This window comes from Haemaphysalis longicornis, unplaced genomic scaffold (genome assembly GCF_048455015.1).
Source record: "Haemaphysalis longicornis isolate Haplotype H1 unplaced genomic scaffold, Haemaphysalis longicornis Haplotype H1 scaffold_6, whole genome shotgun sequence".
Classification (NCBI taxonomy): Eukaryota; Metazoa; Arthropoda; class Arachnida; order Ixodida; family Ixodidae; genus Haemaphysalis; species Haemaphysalis longicornis.
The window spans coordinates 143459639-143479114 of NW_027526407.1; the positions used below are offsets into that span (position 1 = coordinate 143459639).

The 19476-nt window shown below is 44.6% G+C and overlaps 1 protein-coding gene and 1 long non-coding RNA gene across 4 annotated transcripts in view; one reads left to right on the forward strand and one right to left on the reverse strand.

Moving 5' to 3' along the window:
* LOC144141169 (uncharacterized) overlaps positions 1-17494 on the forward strand; it is a 29244-nt gene extending 11750 nt beyond the window's left edge. Inside the window, exons 2-3 of the long non-coding RNA XR_013316455.1 lie at positions 10830-10953; positions 17184-17494. This is a non-coding gene — a long non-coding RNA (uncharacterized LOC144141169). The remainder of the gene's footprint in view (positions 1-10829; positions 10954-17183) is intronic.
* Positions 1-19476, reverse strand: part of LOC144141168 (uncharacterized) — a 77950-nt gene that overhangs the window by 6276 nt on the left and 52198 nt on the right. The window contains exons 5-7 of one of the 3 annotated variants that reach the window (XM_077672721.1): positions 15268-15279; positions 9953-10087; positions 3465-3653 (exon numbers count right to left, since the gene is read on the reverse strand). In XM_077672721.1, coding sequence (XP_077528847.1) covers positions 3465-3653; positions 9953-10087; positions 15268-15279 — 336 coding nt within the window. Of the gene's footprint in view, positions 1-3464; positions 3654-9952; positions 10088-15267; positions 15282-19476 lie in introns of those variants that run through there. The other 2 variants (XM_077672722.1, XM_077672724.1) reach the window with 2 other exon arrangements.

Below are 19476 nucleotides of genomic sequence, written 5' to 3' on the forward strand. Positions count from 1 at the left end.
TTCAGCAGACAGCGGCAGCGACCCTGACGATGACTAAACGGACGTCGGGAGACGGTGCCAGCGAAAACTGACAAAGACTGAACGGTAACTGCAGTGCAAATAAATGTTTTATGTGCTCTTTACCTCGCATTATATGCGGATGAAAACTTTTTTTCTGATTTTGATGTCCCCGAATTACACCTCGTATTATACGCGGGTTTTTACGGTATACCGTAACATTAAATCTAACCATGACCACGATATTCTACAATCTGACCTTAATGCTATAAACACATGGTGCTCAACCTGGCTAATGCCTCTAAACCTTGCTAAAAGAACTAGTGTCCTTTACTAATCACGCCTCCCAAAATTCAGCATCCTACATATTAAACGACAACCTCGTGGACAGAACTTCCACCTATAAATACCTTGGCGTACATCTAACCAGTAACTTGACAAGGAATAATCACATTAACCATATCCTCGCGTCTCCTAACCGTTCTCTTGGTTTCCTTAAACGTAACCTCAGGCATGCTCCCGCGCGTTTACGAAAGTTAGCATATATTACACTAATACGCCCTAAACTAGAGTACGCGGCAGCCATTTGAGACCCTCATCAGGCATATCTAATAAATGACTTGGAAGCCTTACAAAACCGTGCTTTCCGCTTCATTTTTTTCTGATTACTCACCCTATACCAGCGTAACCGAATTAAAAAATCGTGCTGAACTCGAAACCTTATCGCATCGTCGCAACATATCTCGCTTAACATTATTTCATAAACTGTACTACCATGCCTGCCTTCGTAACGAATTTATCTGTGAACCCGCCGCATTTTTCCGCGTCGAGATCATTCATGCAAAATCAAGCGCATCACATGTCGTACCGTTGCTTTTGCCGAATCATTTGTTCCTGGTACCACAATAGACTGGAATGATCTACCATCAAACATTGTTACTGAACCGAATACTACGAAACTTACTAATGCTTTGAGCAAAAATATCAATGTATAATATGTATCATTTCACTGCCTCATTTCATTCAGTTCTTGCGTTGTCAGATGACATGTGGTAATATAACATGTGGTTATAATCTGTGTAGTTCGTTCTAGTTACTGTACCAATAGCTGTTGTTATGGTTCCACCGAATTTTTTCTATTTATTTGCACTCTAGCAATGTTAATTATTTCTGCCATTTTTTAGTTCTCGTGCTTATTTAGTTATTGTTCTAGTTTATGTGACACCCGTTTAACCCCTCCCCCCAACCCTATGCAATACCCTCCCCAGAGGGCCTTTAGGGTTTTTTTTAAATAAAAATAAAAAAATAAAACTCATTCAGCTCCATTCCAGCCCCGACAGACTTTTCGACCAAGAAAGGCGCCGGAATTAGTGAGAAAATTTCAATTTTTTGCGCTACAGTGACAAAATAAGAGCAGAAGGGACACAGTATGGGTCTGAACTAAGAAAATGCTTGTCATTGGGTACTGCACGCTAGCATTCAAATGATAGAATCAAACAGAACGAGATGATCCACTACAATGACCCAATCATGCTTTTTTGGCAGCATATTAGGTCGGCAGCCACCCATCCCTCGAACAAGATTCCGTGACGTCATCCAGAAATCCCTGGGAAGTGTCTGGGGAGTCACTACTGCTTCATCTATTGTCTTCCACATCTAAACCATCCGTTTGACGTTTGCGATAACATTGGTATCTTTGCTACCGGGACAAGACTGTATTTTTAATGAATCAACCTTGTGCCTTACCTTCATGGGCCCTTTAAAGGGACACTGAAGTGAATTTGTCAAGCTCCCGTTTTTGCTTGCACTGCGTAGACTGGCTCAAATTAGCCCACTTTTCGTCGTTTATCCGGTTGACAAATCGGTAATTATTTTACACAGCGCGAAAGAAGAAAAACTACTATGCGCGGTTTGCGGCGGCCGCACCAACTAAAGCTGTGACGTTGGGAGGAGGGAGCACCGTGATTGGACGATTCCCAGGGTTAGCAATCAAACAAGTTTCGGTTTTGGTTCTGTAAAACACAACCGATGGCGTTGTTGGATGGACATTCTCAATATCTCAGTAATCATGGTACCGCGCTTCTGCCATGTTGTCGGCTGTAAAATGCGTAAGATAAGCCTCCCAGGACGGCTTGGAATCGTAGCATTCACTAGCCGAGGCCTACGCAGTGCATGAACGCCCTCCGTGTCCCCGCAGACGCTAAAATGCCATGCTCTTTTCCCCCATATTTGGAGCTTGCCTCACTCATGCCTGTATCGTAAAGAGCGTGTTCGCACCAGGCCAAGGGTCTGTTGATTCTGGCCTGTGCCCACTGCCAGCAAGCAGTCGGTGCTTATTGCAACAGCACGCCAACCAGAACTCGCTAGCGCACCAGTGCCAGCCTGCGCGCGTTCTGTGAACTAGTTCGTGGAGCAATGAACGTTTCGGCCCAAAAATGGTGAAGTCAGTATAGAAACATCGGCGAAAAACGAAAAAGTTAACTTATAAAAAAAAAACACGAAAAGCTCGCACCCGCGGGGATTCGAACTCGCGATTTGCAAAACACTTGCAATGACATATCCAGCGCTCTAGACTACTCGGCCACGGGACGGACTATGCTGACCTTGGTAATACAAGGTATATATTGTATAACCAGTTTACACTTTTATTTAGTTTTGGCATTTCAAGCAGCTTAGGTGACTATTTGTTGTTTTGCGCTCGTGCAGTAAGCACCCCCCAAGTTTCCACAATGTATCACGTCTAGCATTTGCATTTCTTAGACGGAAAAGCGTTCGCAGATGCGTAGTCGTGCTGCTGACCGCTGTGCTTGTTCGCCCAACGCCAAAAAGTGCTTCCCGCACCGTAGTTTTACGCTGTACGGTAAAAATATCAGTTGATTTTATTTCCTTAGTACCTATATTGACTTCGCTGACTCTTCTCCCGCCTTCAAGAGGCCTTATATTTTCCTACTGGCTGGCGTACCAGTCAGCGAAGCGTCGCATGTGCGCTTGTGCAGCGCTTGTGTGAAGCGACCTTGACTTGGAGCTAGATACAGTGTACAAACTAACCAAGTAAAGAAAGGCACATTCTTCCATTCACAAACGTGTCCTGGCTTCGTTTCAACTGAGCGAACGAATTGCGACGACCAGTCGGCGGCCGGCGGACGAAACGCTGGGCCGACTGACTCTGCCTGAAGGCCGGGGAGCCGTGCAGTAGCGCAGCCAGCGCAGCCAATTGCGAGCTCGGCTTCTCCCGACGTCACACGAAAACGCCACAGAAAATGGGCGAGCGTAAAGAGAGGAGGACAGCATTTTCGAATTAAATGTTCTACTAAATAAAATCGCGTAAACGCGCCCGGAGTGGTCGAAACATGGCCTGGGGACTCCGGACTACAATTTGCGCTAGTAATCCCGCAATGTTTACATATCACTTCAGTGTCCCTTTAAATGGACGTGTCGAGTAAAGTAACGCTCATCACTGGACATACCCTGCTTGGGTCTGCGCTTGTTCTGGCGCTGGTCCCCGCCGGCGGGCGAGCGGCAGGGCTTGGTGACCACCTTGTGGCTCTCGCAACCGGCACTGTTGCCGCTGACCAGTGGCATGGTCTTGGTCCGGGTCTGGGTCTGAGTGTCGCACTCGCTCCACTTGACGCTCCGGTTGTAGCGGCAGCCCAGGCCTGAGAGAGAAACGCGTCAGCACGTGAATGCAGTTCCTCTTACTATAACTTTTAGAGCGAAAGTTCTACTACACACTGTCTCGCAAGGTCCACTATCGCGTTATGATGACCTTGGGCCACCAGAGTGCAAGTTTGGCAGGTGTGACGTCATGTCACATGATCTACAATGGTGAAGTGTCGCAGCTGCACTCGCTCGAAGCCTCGCTGTTGCGGTACAACTTGACTAGGCGAGGGTTAAACTTCCGCTTCGCCAACGCTTGGTCGCTCAGCCTCGCCATAGATGGCGATCAAGCTGAGTCATCTGTGCGTGCTCTTCAGCTTTTGCTCATGACTGGTTTACAAGTACAAACCTGGCCAATTTCAGCCTAGCCACAGGGAGAGTTGGTAGAATAAGAAAACAGAAGTCGATCCAATAATATCTTCGTTTATCGTATCGACGAAGACAAGGACAGATATGCTTCAGCAGTGCGGGTTGGAACTACTGGAAAACAGAACAACAAAGCAACGGCTGAACTTTCTTTTGCAGATATTGTACAGAGCATTAAAACTAGATAAGAAACACTATGTAAAAGCGCCTCCAAAACTTGTTTCCCGGAAAAATCACATCAGAGCCATTCGAACTGTTAGTAGGCATACTGACGTGTATCGGTATTCCTTTTTTCCGGATGTCATTGAAATATAGAATAAATTAACAAATGATGCAGTGGAGTGCTCGGGTGTACAATAATTTGAATTAGCTATTAGTGTTTTTTAGAAGTAGTGCATCCTCCCAAATCTGTTCACGACTGTGCGCTATTACAGTATTTTGTTCCCACGAAGTATTTTGCATTGTTTTGATCATGACTGTGTGTTATTGCAATGTTTGTTGCCTTGTTTTGTTTCCTTGCAGTATTTTGCGGTGTTTTGTTTCCTTGCAGTATTTTGCGGTGTTTTGTTCATGACTGTGTGTTAATGCATTCTTTTGTTCCCTCCCTGGAACGACCCTCACTAGAGGGTCAACAGTATTATCAAATAAATAAACAAATAAAATAAAGACATAAATTTTTGAATACCTACAGGAAGCAGTACAATAGAAAACTAGGACAGTATTCACCGCTGTTGATAAGGTTCTGCCAAGAGCGCAGTTGTAAAACGTCCGAAACGTGTTTCAATTCCAAACTTCTCATTGGGTGTCTTTTCTGTCGACGTTATGTATAGTACAAGACACGAGTCAACAATGTTCTATAGAGAGTTCACTCTATGGCCCAATGACTACTGTGCCATCTATGCATCGTCATGGGCTCCCTTTTTCCATTTGTTTCGGAATGAGCCTGGCGGCATCACTGGACAGTTGCAGACTTTTATGATGCCTTATGGCACTGACCAGGATATAATACAACTGACCAAGCGTGAATGCCTTCAGGTATATCTTATATGTCGTTCCTCATACTTAGCTGTCAAGAGTCGGTTGCACATCTGAAGCAAAACCTAGGCCAACAAGCGTTCTTTCAACTAGTGGGGGCTGGTCTGTATCTGGCAAAGCTGTGGTGCCTCCAATTAACCACGACAGATACACCATCAGCAGTTATTTTTCCAGCAACAAAGCTCAGAAGCTGTGTGGGAACGTCATGTTTGTGTAATGTAACATGGGATGCTGTTCTAAAGTCTTTATGCGGAGCGTGACGTTTGCATATTGAGAAGAACAGCGACATCCCTATTTCACCGATGGGCTCCTAGTTTCCCTAACCTACAACACAAGCCCTCCTCAAATTGTGGATGAGACTGCTATTCTCCCAGGAGCAGTTAAATCGCAAGTGTGCTGAACGTTGTGGGAAGCGGCCCAGCGTCCCCTCCAACATCTCACAGGGGAACACCCGCTTGTTTTATGCATGGCCCAACCTTTCCCTGCATGGCATATAGGCAGAGAAAGGCGGCTCTCCTGAAGTGCGTTTTTGACGCGGCATACGTGAGGCACGTGAGGTAATTAAAGAATAATGGGAGAGGCCTTTGCCCTGCAGTGGGCGCAGATAGGCTGATGATGATGATGATGATGCTGATGATGACGTGTAGCATAGAAAGCTTCGCTTTAATAAAGCCGCTGATGTTCTGGCTTTCATGGCAGTTTTAAATGAGTGCTGCGGAGCGGATCACGGGCGATGTACGGGGCCTATTGTAGTACAAGGCCCGCCCACACGTATCTCGGGGTATTGGAAGACTCCAACAACGGTTTACCGCCACACGTCGCGACTCATGTGAGCTATTGCGAACAAACGCTGTTGTTTGGCACCCCTGCTAAGGAGCGGACTCTCACGGCATGCAATCAGCAATCGAGACCATGCCACCTGCCAACGCTCTGCAAGACCTAGTGGATCCCTTTTAACACCGGTCACATGGCCAGTGCTGTAATAACGGAAATAAGGGAACTGGAAATGGAATGCTCTAATTCATGAAAACCTTTCAGGGTGCGCTCCCTGATGGATATCAGAAACCCAAAACTGTTACAACTTTGTTTCGCCTACTCATAATGGACATTGTTTTTAATCGTTACGCATTTTGACACTTATCAGCGCCATTGCGATGACGCGCCTCTTCCTATATTCAACTAAAAAGAAAATATGCCAGCAAAATCATGAGAATTGGAGGATTGTCTCAGACTTCTGTACATTTGCGGCGATGGTACAACCTAGAGTGCAACAAATGACGCTTCGGAGTAAGCATCTTCTAACGCCAAAAAAACTGCCGACTTGCGCACTGACAAACTCACGCCTATGTCCTCTTCAAATGCCTAATGGTAACCCTGCATAGCGTAGGTAATTGCAGTCTAAACATTGGCAGGGGTAGCAGAAATGCTGCCGTCTTTGAATGCCATTTGCAGCAAACCAAGCATGTAGGCGGTCCATTGTGTGCCCTTCCTCCCACCAAGATTTATCTCCCGCCACAGCGATAAGAATGATGTTAGGGCCGAATTTCAGTCCTGAGACAAAGAAAGCGAAGCTGTCGTCAGTGGGCTGTTAGCGGTATTCGTGCAGGTGTGCAGACATAGTGCGGTTCAACTAACACCGCCAGAACAAATTTAGAGCCCTTCTGCTACTGCGAACATGAATAATAGCAAAACTCTATTGGTGGATAACTGTATTGAGTTATGCATGGTGGTGACTTATTGCATGGATTAAATGACGCACATAACTTCCTCAGAGTTCATTCTGAAAGAGTTGAGTTGTTTTCTGTAAATATATTTTATTTCTATATATGGGCGTGTATTGTCAGGAGACGCGAATTCCGCAGCGTTACCAACTTCACTGTGAAATAGTTAAGACAAGCAAATGAAACTTCGTGCAATAATTTTTACGATCAAATTTCTTAGGTCTTTTCAAAGATCTTAGATCAAATTTCTATGATCTTAGGATCAAATTTCAGTATGAATTTTTCGAGGCATCTAGTTAGATTGAGAGCCACAGAGAATTTTACACTAGCTTTAGGGCTAGCCCATCGGATTCTCTGCCAACACAACCCGATGGCCGCGCGCAATTACTAATATCTGCTGTATCACTCTCGTGCCCATGTGAATTGTACATACTCAGGCAGCTGGCAAAAGCCAGTCATGTGGATATTGCAAGACAGCAATGACAACGCTCAATAAACAATATTAAGCTGGGAAGAATGTCAGTCGCGCCGCATAAGTTCTGTCGCTATGCCACCGTTTCCTGTGCGCATTCGTGAGCTGGGAATTAACTGTCGTATGTGATATGAAAGGAGGAAGTAGTGACAGAAGGATGACTTTACAAGTGTGACACGCTCCGCTGTCGCGGTAACTACCGAGGTGCTTGTAGGATGAATGGGCTCCAAATTTCAGATAATTAGGCTTAAGGAACAGTGCATACTGGCCTTACCGGGGGAAAAAATTGTGACTTCAAATTTCTGCAATGTAACACTTTCTTTCCACTTCGGAACTTCTGTCGTACTAGCAGAATTTGGGACTTGCAATGCGTTGGAGATTGTTTTATCATGTCACATGTTCTCTGTTGCGCACTGCGTTGCCGCTACAAATGAAGCTAAAGTGCTCGGTCCTTCACTTATTTTCTTTCTTTGTGGAAGGCGTTGGCGCAATCCGTCTACACCGCGCAAGTGCATCAGAGACAGGAAGCCGGATGCCCTAATTGGGGGGATGGAGGGGGGGGGGGTCTTCAAGGCCGATTGGGCAACGCCACTTCTTGTTGACACGTTGTGAAAGGAAGCCGAAATATTGGCCGCGTAAGTTGCAGCCTTTGCGTGGCGCAAATATAATACATTCAGTAAAGCTTTAAAATGGGCTAGTTGGCACGTAATAAGTAATTCTGGGTTGTTTTTCGCATGTCCAGGTAACATTACTTGATGACAATCACAGATGTGCAAGTGCGCATTCAGTTTGTTCTTGCGAGGCTCTCTAATTTCGAGCGCAAGGCTGTCTCAGATAAGGGACACCTCCGGAAAGACAAGGAAATGTAGTAACGGTAATAAGTTTAATGGAGCTTTTATGAGGCGCTGTATTAATTATGCTGCACTCCATTTTAACTGTTTTGAAGTTACCCTCCCAAAACTCTACCTAGTCCCTCACCATTAACATAGAAGAGCACCCCAGGAGGAGGCAGAATCTGGCGCACGTTCACACGCACACGCCTTCTAGCGCGGGACACTGTGCGTACTCATCACACGCCAAGGAGCGGAAAACAACGAAAAGGTTAAGCAACGATAATTAACGTATGAAAGCAAATGGCAACTCACACTAAAGAGGACTCTTGAGAGGTTTGAAAAGCTGTTAACTAGACCCTGAACCGTAAAAGGACAACAGCAGCCAGAATTCACTGCATGCATGCACGTTAACTGGTTTAAAGTCCCACCGCACGCCATGAGGTCGGCACCACGACCATTTTGACCGTGTCGCTTTGATTTCTTAATCTGTTTGTTTCATGCAAAGCACGTATTGGTGTAGCGCAGAGGCACGTGACAGGCCATGAAGTCGCCGCAGCACCACAATAAAGCCCTTGATCTTTCGGGGAAAGTGTCAGAAATATCTATATCTGAATAAACCCTCAGATCAAGAAGCACCAAGTTTGGAATCTTGATCCCTAACTCGTGGAATCCACGGTATTTAATGACATCTTGTAGGCTACGTAAAAAAAGTGGAGTGCTCTTCGTGTGACTCAACTCAGAAGAAAGAAATACAGCCGGAGAAAAAAATTCAGTGGAGACAATTCTGGCAAATGAACACGTCTGGCGTGTGGAAAATTAGACGACTGCTGATTTCGCGTTCAGGGAAATGACAAGTGGTTTTGTTTAGCCTAATCCCGGCACAGATTGAGCAGGACGGAGAAAAAATAGGCACAAATTGGGGTTTCATCTCTGGAAGCTACCACGTACTACGAGGTGCGCCGTATTGGAAGGCTCCGGATTAATTTCGGACCGCACGCATTCTTCAACTTCCGCCAAAATTCGACACCCAGAATATTAAATTTTGTACCCCCGTCAGAAAACCGTCCACTGAAGCCGTGAATCCAACTCGCGACGTCGTTCGCGGTAGCGCAAAGCCTACCTTCGAAAACTGTTTTTAAAACTGTTATTACCTTCGAAAACTGTTTTTAAAAGCTTTCTTTTGCTACTCAAGGGGCACGGGGAGATAAGCAGTGCTGTTGGAAAGGTAAAAAGTTAAAAGAAAATCGGAATTCTGGGATATTCTGCCAAATACAAAATCTACCATCAAATTTCGAAATAGGGGCGTTGAGGACGAAAAACCGATTTGTGAGGAGCTATTCTCTCTATCCCAAATAAAAGGGCATCACTTAGAGCACCTTGAACCGAAACTGTATCCTTGATAGAACGTTTTAAAGCGGAATGTTTAGATCTACCAGCCTTCATTATGTTCCCAAAGGAACGTTGGCCACCATGACAGTGAGAAGCTCAGCAACATGCTTTTCGCTGTACGTGAGACGAAAACAGGCATTTAAGAACTTGTCCCCATCTAAAACAATAATAACATGTTGTCGTTCATGTTCGTGTATGCGATTTTGGAATCAGGCATTGAATCCGATAGAGCTGTTTGTATACGTGTGGTAGTGTTACGTTCAGTCACCACATGGCGCCACCATTCACACTTCAGAAATTTTAGTGTCAAATTATTACTATTTCCAACAATTTAGTAATTCCTTGCGGTTACCCCACTATACAAAACGTTCAAGCCCATACTCACTAGAGGACACGCACTGCCATAAAATCGATTGTCTGTCCCTTGCAGGGTTTGCTGAACATAAAATACACAAAAGTTCAAATGCTCCCGAACAACTCACCGGACTTGCATTTTTTGGTGACTGTGCGGTTGGGCTCACAAGTGGCGTCGCTGCGCGGCTTCAGTTTGTCCACCCTGGTGCGTGTGTTGGCCGTCACGTTGCACGCGTTCCAGACGCCTTTCTCGTATCGGCATGCTGCGGAATGACGGCAGAATAAAAGCAGCACGACAGATACACATCACAGAGCGCTCGTGAGGTCCTAAAACAAACAGAATCAGAACGGCTTATATAGCGGTGCAAACATTCATGAAACGACCGAAAGCTCTTCCAGCAAGCAACATGCTTGCAGGAAATGCCAACATAAGCTCGCGGGAGGTTTTGTACGCTAGCATAGCAGTAGTGTCGCGTCCCTAAAACTTGCAGCACTGTCGCCGTAAGCTGCGTGAAGCCTCATCGAAAGTGGACAGGAGGGCATAGTGACAAGGAGGGTTAAGAGTCGAGGAGGCTAAAATAAATCCAGTCCATCAGCGCAAACCGGTAAAACAACCATCTAAGAAAAAAAGCTGCGCAAAGAAGAGAGACAACGACAGAGAGAGATCCATGAGGGCTGCGCTGAACTTCCGAATGGTTTTATGGCGAATGAACCACAATGTATGGATAACGGTGCGACCGGAGACTGATCTGCGCATGGTTAGAAACTTTGGTTCTTTTTCTGAGCCCTTGATAGAGGGCATGTTGACTCACACCTCACCAAGTGTCAATTCTCGTTCCGAATCAACGATTTCACGCGACAGCCGTGTTTTGCATTTCCTAATGACGGAGGTATACGTTCCAAATCGGGAGAACAGTGCTTACAAGTCAGGCAATGGCTTTCTAAGCAGCCTTCTCATATTTCCCTTCCCGCGCACTTTTTAACATGAAAGTGTTTTATGTCCAGGTGCACCAGTATTTCAGTCACGTCATTTCCGTCACGGAAGTGACGTCGCCAGGAAAAGTGCCATTGACACTGCGGCACCCAGATTCAAGCCCATGCCTCTTGAGCCCTCTCGCAGCAACGGGAGGTACGTGGCGCTCTACCGATTGCGCTATATGAGAAGACACGTGAGCAGGTCTACACCTTATGTCCTTTCCTATGACTCATTCAGATGGTGCTGCCGTGTAGGAGAGGCGAAGCGAAGTAGCACGTCATGACACTAATGAGCGCCGACAGTTGGCGTCTCGATGCCAGCGCCATCGTGTACGGGGGCCGCGCGTGAATTGAGGCACCCTCCGCGTTGGCGTTGTTCCCATGGCCGTTGTGTTTCAAGCTGCTGTTTCTTTGCATGTCATTTTTTGGTTTTGTTGGCCCGGAATAAACCAGTTTTTAGATGCGGCGCATCTTATAGTCTGGGCATGTCCCGCGTCGGCGTCCGCACTCACACTGCGCATGCGCAACGCTCCTCCTTCCCTCTCTCCCACAGCTGCGCGATACTCGCGCCACTTCTTCTCTCGTACCAGCTGCGTGCACTCGCTTTCGCTTCTCCCGCGTTCTCGCTTCTGCTTTCGCGGCGCATGCTCGGCGCATGCGCATCTCTCCTCCTCTCGTCCACTCTCCTTCAACCTTGAATGTAAATCGGGTAGCGCGCTGCGCGCGTTCAGTTCAGCGCTTGCTGCGGTTGACTCCACTTCACTCCGTTCTTCCGATGAAGTGTGATGGAATCAACCGTTGTGTTCGTAGTCCAATTGGGGGGAAATGTAGGTGAACCCCGCGATGCCCCGCATACTCAGCGTTCCCTTCGGGAAGATGGGGCTAATTTTTTGTCGTTTTTGCGTGTCGGCGTCACTTCATCTGGCGGGGTCAGGCTCGCAAACCCATCGCACATGAAGGAGGTTCCTTTAAGATTCAACTTCTCCTGTAAATGAACCTTTCACTTTAGTTTTTTACCAATCCCTGTGAAAGAGGGATCAACAACAATTTTTGCATTGTTCGCGTGCTCGTACAACCTACCGTTGACATATCTCCCAGTTTCGCCTAAATGCACTTTCCCGCACCTTAAAGGCATTGGTAAGCTGCGACTTCAGCGAATTCAACAAACGGTCGTCCACTCTGTCCTTGCCTGTCTGTGTTTGTTTGTATTTTTGCGCCGTTCATTTCATCGATCATGTACCTACACGCCCAGGTTTTCACGTTTATCGGTAACACAAAGAGAATGGATCTGCGAAGGGGGACTCCGCAGCCTGAATCCAAATATTCACCCATAGTTATTTTTTTTTTATTTCCTGGGCCATAGTGAGCTCCAGCCGCTGCCATGGCAGAAATGCACAAACGAGGTGACGTGTATGTGCAAGTCAATGCGCATGCAACCACGATCACGGAAGCACACCTACCTCTGTGAAATGTGGAGTGTCGGGTGGGTGTGGTTTAACTATGCGTCAGTCAAGCTGAACACAGCTGCAATTTAAATCATGTCACCAGCGCTTCTGAAGCCCAACTTTGTTGTAAACTTCTACAAGTGAATTGCCAATGACTAGCGAATACTGCCAAGATAGACAGGTTTCTAGCAGATTTTGCGACAGTGTAAACGATGCTGGTTTCGCTTAATTTAAATATGAAATGCTCTTGACGTGGTTGTACGCAGCCCAACCCAATTTAGCTGCTATGCAGAATTAACCGCCCAACTACAGATTCACAAAACCTATATGGTTCTATTTATAGTTATGTTTATTAACTCCTGTCAGATTATTTGAAGTAACAAATGCCAGAAATGTTGGCAGAATACATTCACTTAACATTCCATTACACATAAACTATTATTTGTGGGGATACTAATTTCTTCTTCCTTCTGAAAGGGTGGGACACGAATAACTAGATATCATTAGAGCAGGCCGGTGTGCTTGTTGGAGCAGGCTTAGACGAAACGTATCGCAATTTCTTAGGACGTGCGGCGCAGCGATTGTAATGCTGCATTGGGCAAATCCTAGGCAGGTAACTCGCACATGAGACATGTAGTAATATTAAAGGGGTCGTGAAGAGAAAATCAATTCGTCTTTGCTTAGTTTCATCTGCTTGACAAACCTTTTAGGAACACACATCTTAAATATTTTACACTCATTGCGTCCAAAATTTAGGAGACGCCTTTGAATTGCTCGTTTTGAGACGCATCGTAGGCGACCATGCGCGCATTGTCCGTAGGCAGCGAAAGTAGAAGTGACTTACCGTTAAAGACATTCGAGAGGCAAACACTATTTGTGTATAATGTTTTGTAAATCTGCAAACCCGATACTTTAAAGTATTGCGTCCTTTATTCGTTGCCATAAATAGTTTTACACCGACGTGACCATCGGCGTGAGCGCTTCAGATTTTTCGCAACGGTTGTTGCAGAACTGAGATCTACCGAGCTCTCACTCACTCGGTTTGTATCAAGTTTCCCTGCTGAAGTTGACGTTGTTTTAACGAATTCTCTTCGTGATCTTACCTCTCTTGTATCGCTCAAGCAGCAACAACAACGAAAACAAAACAGTGCCCCGCGCACAATTTGAACTTGCGGCCGCCGCGCCGGCCTGCATTGAGTCAGACACTTTACAGACGTAAACAGAATGCTGCAGAGAAAACTACCACGAATGCCTCTCCATATTTGTAGCCCAGCACTACAGTTTATTTTGATAAATTTTAATCAACCCTTCGCTTTAACTGCCAAGTCACTGTTGAACGCTTCTGCAGTAAGACACAGGGGAGCACATCCAATTACTGAAACAACGTTAACGTTGTTTTGGAGGAAAGCAATCGAATTACGGGATGGTGGGACTCGGTGACGCGGTGTATCACCGCTTCTCGCTAGTTATTTTTGCGCTTGAATGGTAAATGACGAGTTGGTTTTAATTTCCGACTACTCGAAGATACATGGATAGACGTGTTGTTGTAGTAAATCCCATTTTAAGCTTTCGGCCAGTTAACTCGTCAGGTCATAAAGTTCAGTTTAGCGTAACTTATATTCCAAGCTGTATGAGACAGACGTCGGCAAGCTTGAGCAAGAATGCCACTTAGCAGAACGACAGTTTAGCCTTTTACGAAACAGTGTAAACAGTTTACAAATACCCAGTTTTCTTTAAACACCGTTACTTCGGCCTGCGCCACTCGCCCGCGTTGTTGACTGAGAGTTCTACCATGTTGATCAGTCGTAGCATATATCTACCATCTCCCGTCCAGTTGCCAGGCGAGTTCCATCATGGCCCCGTCATTGTAGCTTTATATGACCCTTTGCGAGCCCGCTCTATGCCGACATGTTGTGCGGACAAAATTGAGCTGTAATTGGCTCCTTTACATGACGTCACTTCATGACTTGAGGAAAAAAGTCTCGGTGAAACCGTAAGTGCATTTTTTTCCTATTTGTCGATATGATGCAACGAAAGGGTTATGCATAGTTTGCTTCTCTAAGTTCCACAGTTCTAAGTACCCACACAACACAATTTTTTTTAATTTCTTCACGACCCCTTTAACTTCAATACAGCTGTTAGTTATTCACCCCTCACTTTGTGGAGCACAACTTCCTTGTTTTGTTTAGGAGCAGTTTAGGAGCTCTGTTTAGGAGCAGTCTATTTTTCAGTGTCTAAATTTCAGCCAGGTTATTGTGTTTAGTGAATAACGTCCCATCTTAAAAATATTTAAATTGGTTAAGCCTCCGCAAAACTAGGCAATAATGTTTGTATTTTCTTATTTTCTTACGAAGCAACATTCTTGAAAAATGTCTTCGCAAAGTTGTCGTACAAGATCAATTGGCATCCTCCTTAAACATGAGGAACCCAGTCAAGGCGATATCGGAAATGTCCCATCGGTACAGCGCAGGGCAGTCGTGGTGATGCTGTCGCCATTATTAGGGTGTAAATAAATTTTTATACAAGGCATTCTACATCATTAATGTGACCCAACCAGGAAGTAAACCATATCTGGAGCCCCGTAAGAAATAGTGACAAAGTTCTTGTACTGCGTTTGAAGGATTCCTGTATTTAGAGTTGTGTACCTTCCCTCTGCAGAACTTTCCTACAATGCAACGTGAACATCAGCTAAGTCTAAATTCATGTCTGACATTCTATTTCTATGGAGCCTGGCAGACTTGTATCGAATATAAGTGTCAAAATGCACCTTAAGTGAGCTCTGGTCTTTTGCAATGAGTTTGCAGAAATGCTTCGTAGACCTTTCTGTGCAGAACCACGATAATAGGCAGGTAAAAACTGACACGCAAGGACTTAGGCACGCAAGGACAGAATACATGATAACATGTCTAAATTTACCGTAACTTTGCTGTAACGTTAAAGATGCACTGCTATTACAAAATTCTGAATAAATTTTCTCTCAAATCGAGCGACGACAGAAGAAAACTGATTAGGGACAGACTTACTTGAGGCTGGTACTTTGAAAGGCAGCATTGAGAGGAAAAGCGACAGAAACAGAATGAAGTCATAGTTATATAACATCAGGCAAAGACACGATGTGGGCGGACGAGAACAGATAATATCTAGAAGTATACATTTATCGTAGCTTTACCTTTATCGTGGCTTTACCTTTGCCCACTGATACGACAAACATGTTACTTAGGTAACATTTGTCGTATCAGTGGGTAAAAAATGACAGTGTCAAAAATTCACTAGATGAAATAATAAACTGCACAAAGCACTTAGCTTATTTGCATTATTGTATAGGTGGTCAGGTAAAGCGTAAGGTACAAAGCCTAGACAGGTTTGTGAAATTTGATTACGTTTTAAGTTTTCAATTCTCTTATCTTTCATGCATCAGTTCGCTATCAAAGCGCAGACGACAGCATTATTGAAAGACTGCCCGTTCTGTGCATAAACAGTGCTAAACGAAACTCGGACGCAGAAATAAGAACTATGACGCACAAACTGACAATATTAGTTTTAAACGCCAGATATTACCACAATTTATGTAACTGTGAGAACAGTACATCATCAGCAAGGGTTACCAAGGCGACAACATAACGTAAACTTGCAAATCATGCAGTGAGCTTCATGTATGTCTGCTCTGTTTCATTTGCCGCTGTACGAAAATGTCATTTTGGGTTGACTCTGTAGCATGAATTTTGAATGTGAACATGTTTTGGCAGTGTTTTGTTATTCTTTATCTGTTCTTGGCGTCGCCTCAAGCGAATTACAGTATATTATTCGCCGTATTTTCGCTGATATTCCGGCCCCGCTGGCCTTCAGTGTTCAGTATGAAATTGTCGGGGACGACAATTTAAGTTTCATAGATTAATCCCAGTTTAAAAAGCGTTACATGAATTTTTATTAGAAGAAAACTAGAAAGGGTAAAGAAGTTTAACTGCAACAATTTCAATTAAAGTTGAAGAAACATAGTGTTAAGTGTGACTGCCGAAATAATATTATTTATAACAAGTTAAACCAGGCACTTGTTTATGCTGCACAGCCAGGGCTTTAAAGCAATTAGCCTCTTGTTCCACCCCCGGCAGTATGTAAGAACTAAATAAAAGGTTAAGCGCAGCTGCGGAAACGATAATCTTTTTAACGTGTTATCAAAACATGATTTAGTTTACACAGTGCGGCGAGCGCTTTAAAGCAATTATCCTTCAATGCTGCCTGCAGGGGTATTATGGAAGCCCCTAAACAAACCGGATGATGGGAAACTTTCCGCTAAGCAGTCCCAACACAAGTAGCCCGCGGAAATATATGCACAACCTGGTGTTTAAATTCTGCCGAACGGTGTCTATGCTCGGCACGCAGAAGAAAAACTTGATGTCGAGGGTACGAAAAAACAGCAGAATCAGTTTAGATGGCTGAAAGCTGTAAAACGCCTCTAATTATCGAAACATTTTGCAGTATATACCGCAATGTAAAGTTTTGTCGAAAGCGACCGTGTTATAGTTGAGTGCCGCATGGGAGTTACGTACCACCCGAGGCTTTTATGCGTGCTCTACTAATTATGTTCTTATGAACGTGCATTCAAAAATTTTGAGTTTGCCACTAAATGATTTCGTGCTACAAAAAGGGTCGAACGCCTGTTGTACTTTTCTTTTAATTATTGGGTTTAGAGAACAGCACTCACCATAGCACAACGGGATATCTCTTTGTTTATGAATGTTTAGAGACAATTGCAATGTACGGACTAAGTATAATACAATAACCGTAATATCATTTATGAACACATTATTACTAATTTGAGCAGGCTGGGTTTTTGCACCTGCGAAAAGATGTGAAAGGCTGGTGTTTAGCAAGCAATAAAAGACGTTGACATCACGTGGAAAGGGGATGCTGCTGACGCTGTTTGGTCGTTAACTTGTAGCGACAAGCGGGTAACCCGAGTAGAAGAGGAGACAAGCAGTCTGCTGTCCTCACCCGACACCCCCCGTCGACTCTTTCGAAGCCAGACAGGCCATCTGGAGAGAACTGGATGTTACCGGAGCTGCTCGGTCGACGGCAACATTTGGAAGATTGCATGTACGAACAAGGAAAACGCTGTTGCTCTTTCTGTAATTCACTCCCCGATACACTAGTGGAATGTACGTGCCGAGAAATGTGCTTGGTGCAGCCTTACCAAAGACACAAAAAAGTCACGAAGACAAAATAAAGCTTTAAAAAACACCTTTTGTTAACTCGCTCATCTGAATTCAAGCCTCGGAGAACGTTTAGTTCGGCGCAACATGCAAGAAAAGTTGGACAACTTCAAAATGTTCCATTGCAGCGACATAATACAGGAATGAGTGACGTATGAAGGCCAACCTTTACATGAATACTGAGCTCTATGCTGCATGCCTGATCATCTTGACGCATGCCCTCGGTGTCTTAGGCGAGAACTGCTGTGTCCTGCTAGGTTTTTTGTTTACAACACAAAATTTTCCGTCCGACAAGAGGCTAACAGTTCCGCTGTAAAAGGGGCATGACCATGCTACTCACTAGCTCATTTCCCGCCCCTAGACGCTATGACGTAATATGCAGAGCTGTGCAATTGTCTGAGGTCGGCAAAATCAAACGGAAGTTTGCAGGGCTTATAAGTTTGCAGAACGAGCTATTTTCGGTTAAATGTAATGCATATTCATTTTTAGCAGTAGTAAAGGCGGGGTAAACAATGGAAGTTCCGAAAGTACACGTAAACATACAAAAACCACTGCGTACTGTTGTTGGCCATGCGTGTGCAATGTGATGGCACACGATATGCTTGCTACAGCTGCACACCATTGCGGCGCGTTGGGCTTGTCTCACGCGACACTGGTCGATGGGCGTAAGCGACGGAGTCGCACGTGGCCCAGTTCGTCAACTATACCCCATGCTTCACAAAACGATTATTACCTGCCGTAACAAAAATAAACGAGTCAAAATACGGTCAAAAACAAAGCAAAGGCGGACAGCGGTCCTGCGCAGTATGGTGATGCCATCTACGGGGAGTGACGGCAAACAAGGTGTTCCGCAGTCCGCTGCCGACTAAACAGTGCCCTAACGCCCGCTTGAAGATCTGTCCTGGTTACGTCATCGCAGGTGCCAACAAAATGTGGTGGGAGAATCAAAATTCTAGCTCAAATTAATTGATTTCTCACTGAATAAAGCACCGTTTTTCTGCCAGACAAGCGCTAGGGGCACTATAAAACCCCAAATCTTTCGAATAAAACAAACTTGTACTTGTCTGCATGGCCCCCTTAAGGATACATGCACCAAGACATACTTTCTGCGGTAGGCTGATATTCGCAGCAAAGGTTTAAAGATAAGCTGCAATTGAGACATTAAATTTGCACTAAATTTAAATTTGCACCTTAAATTAAATATGCACACCTGGGCTATGAGACGTGGCGTTGTGAATGCGTCGGGATTATTTTCGACAGCTTCAGGATCTTTAATCCAAGGCCTCGTCGTGTACACGCAGGCGTTTTGGTTTTAAAGCACCTGCTACATGCGAAGAATGTGGCCAACACAGTCGTCGTTTGAGTCATCCGCGAATAGCTAAAACGTCCATGTGATGGCCACGTGAATTGCATTAGTATACGTTTACCGTATGACATGTCTATGCAGGTGCATACCAAGGGATAGCACAATTTGTATGCATTTGATGCGATGCTAAAGTTTATACCATGTGCAGTAATTGTACAATAAAACATTATTCTCGGCATATGTCATTATAGAAACAACCAGGTTATCATACGTCAGAGGGTAAAAGGCAAGGCAGAAGTGTGGTGCATCGGAAAGGCCCATTCTTGTTCATTATGTACATTACTTGTAAACCATACCGCAAATTCTGTTGGCTTACGTGTCGAAACAAATTGCTTACAAAGGTGATATAAATACGAACCAAATAAAGTCAATAAAAATTCGCTTTTAAAAAGAAATGTGCTGTATGCCAGGCATATGAAAATTAGGTCTGCCAGTGTGCATACGTACTTACGTACGTACGTACGTATGCATGCATGCATGCATATATGTATGTATGTATGTATGTATGTATGTATGTATGTATGTATGTATGTATGTATGTATGTATGTATGTATGTATGTATGTATGTATGTATGTATGTATGTATGTATGTATGTATGTATGTATGTATGTATGTATGTACGCACTTACGTGCGTATATATATATATATATAAG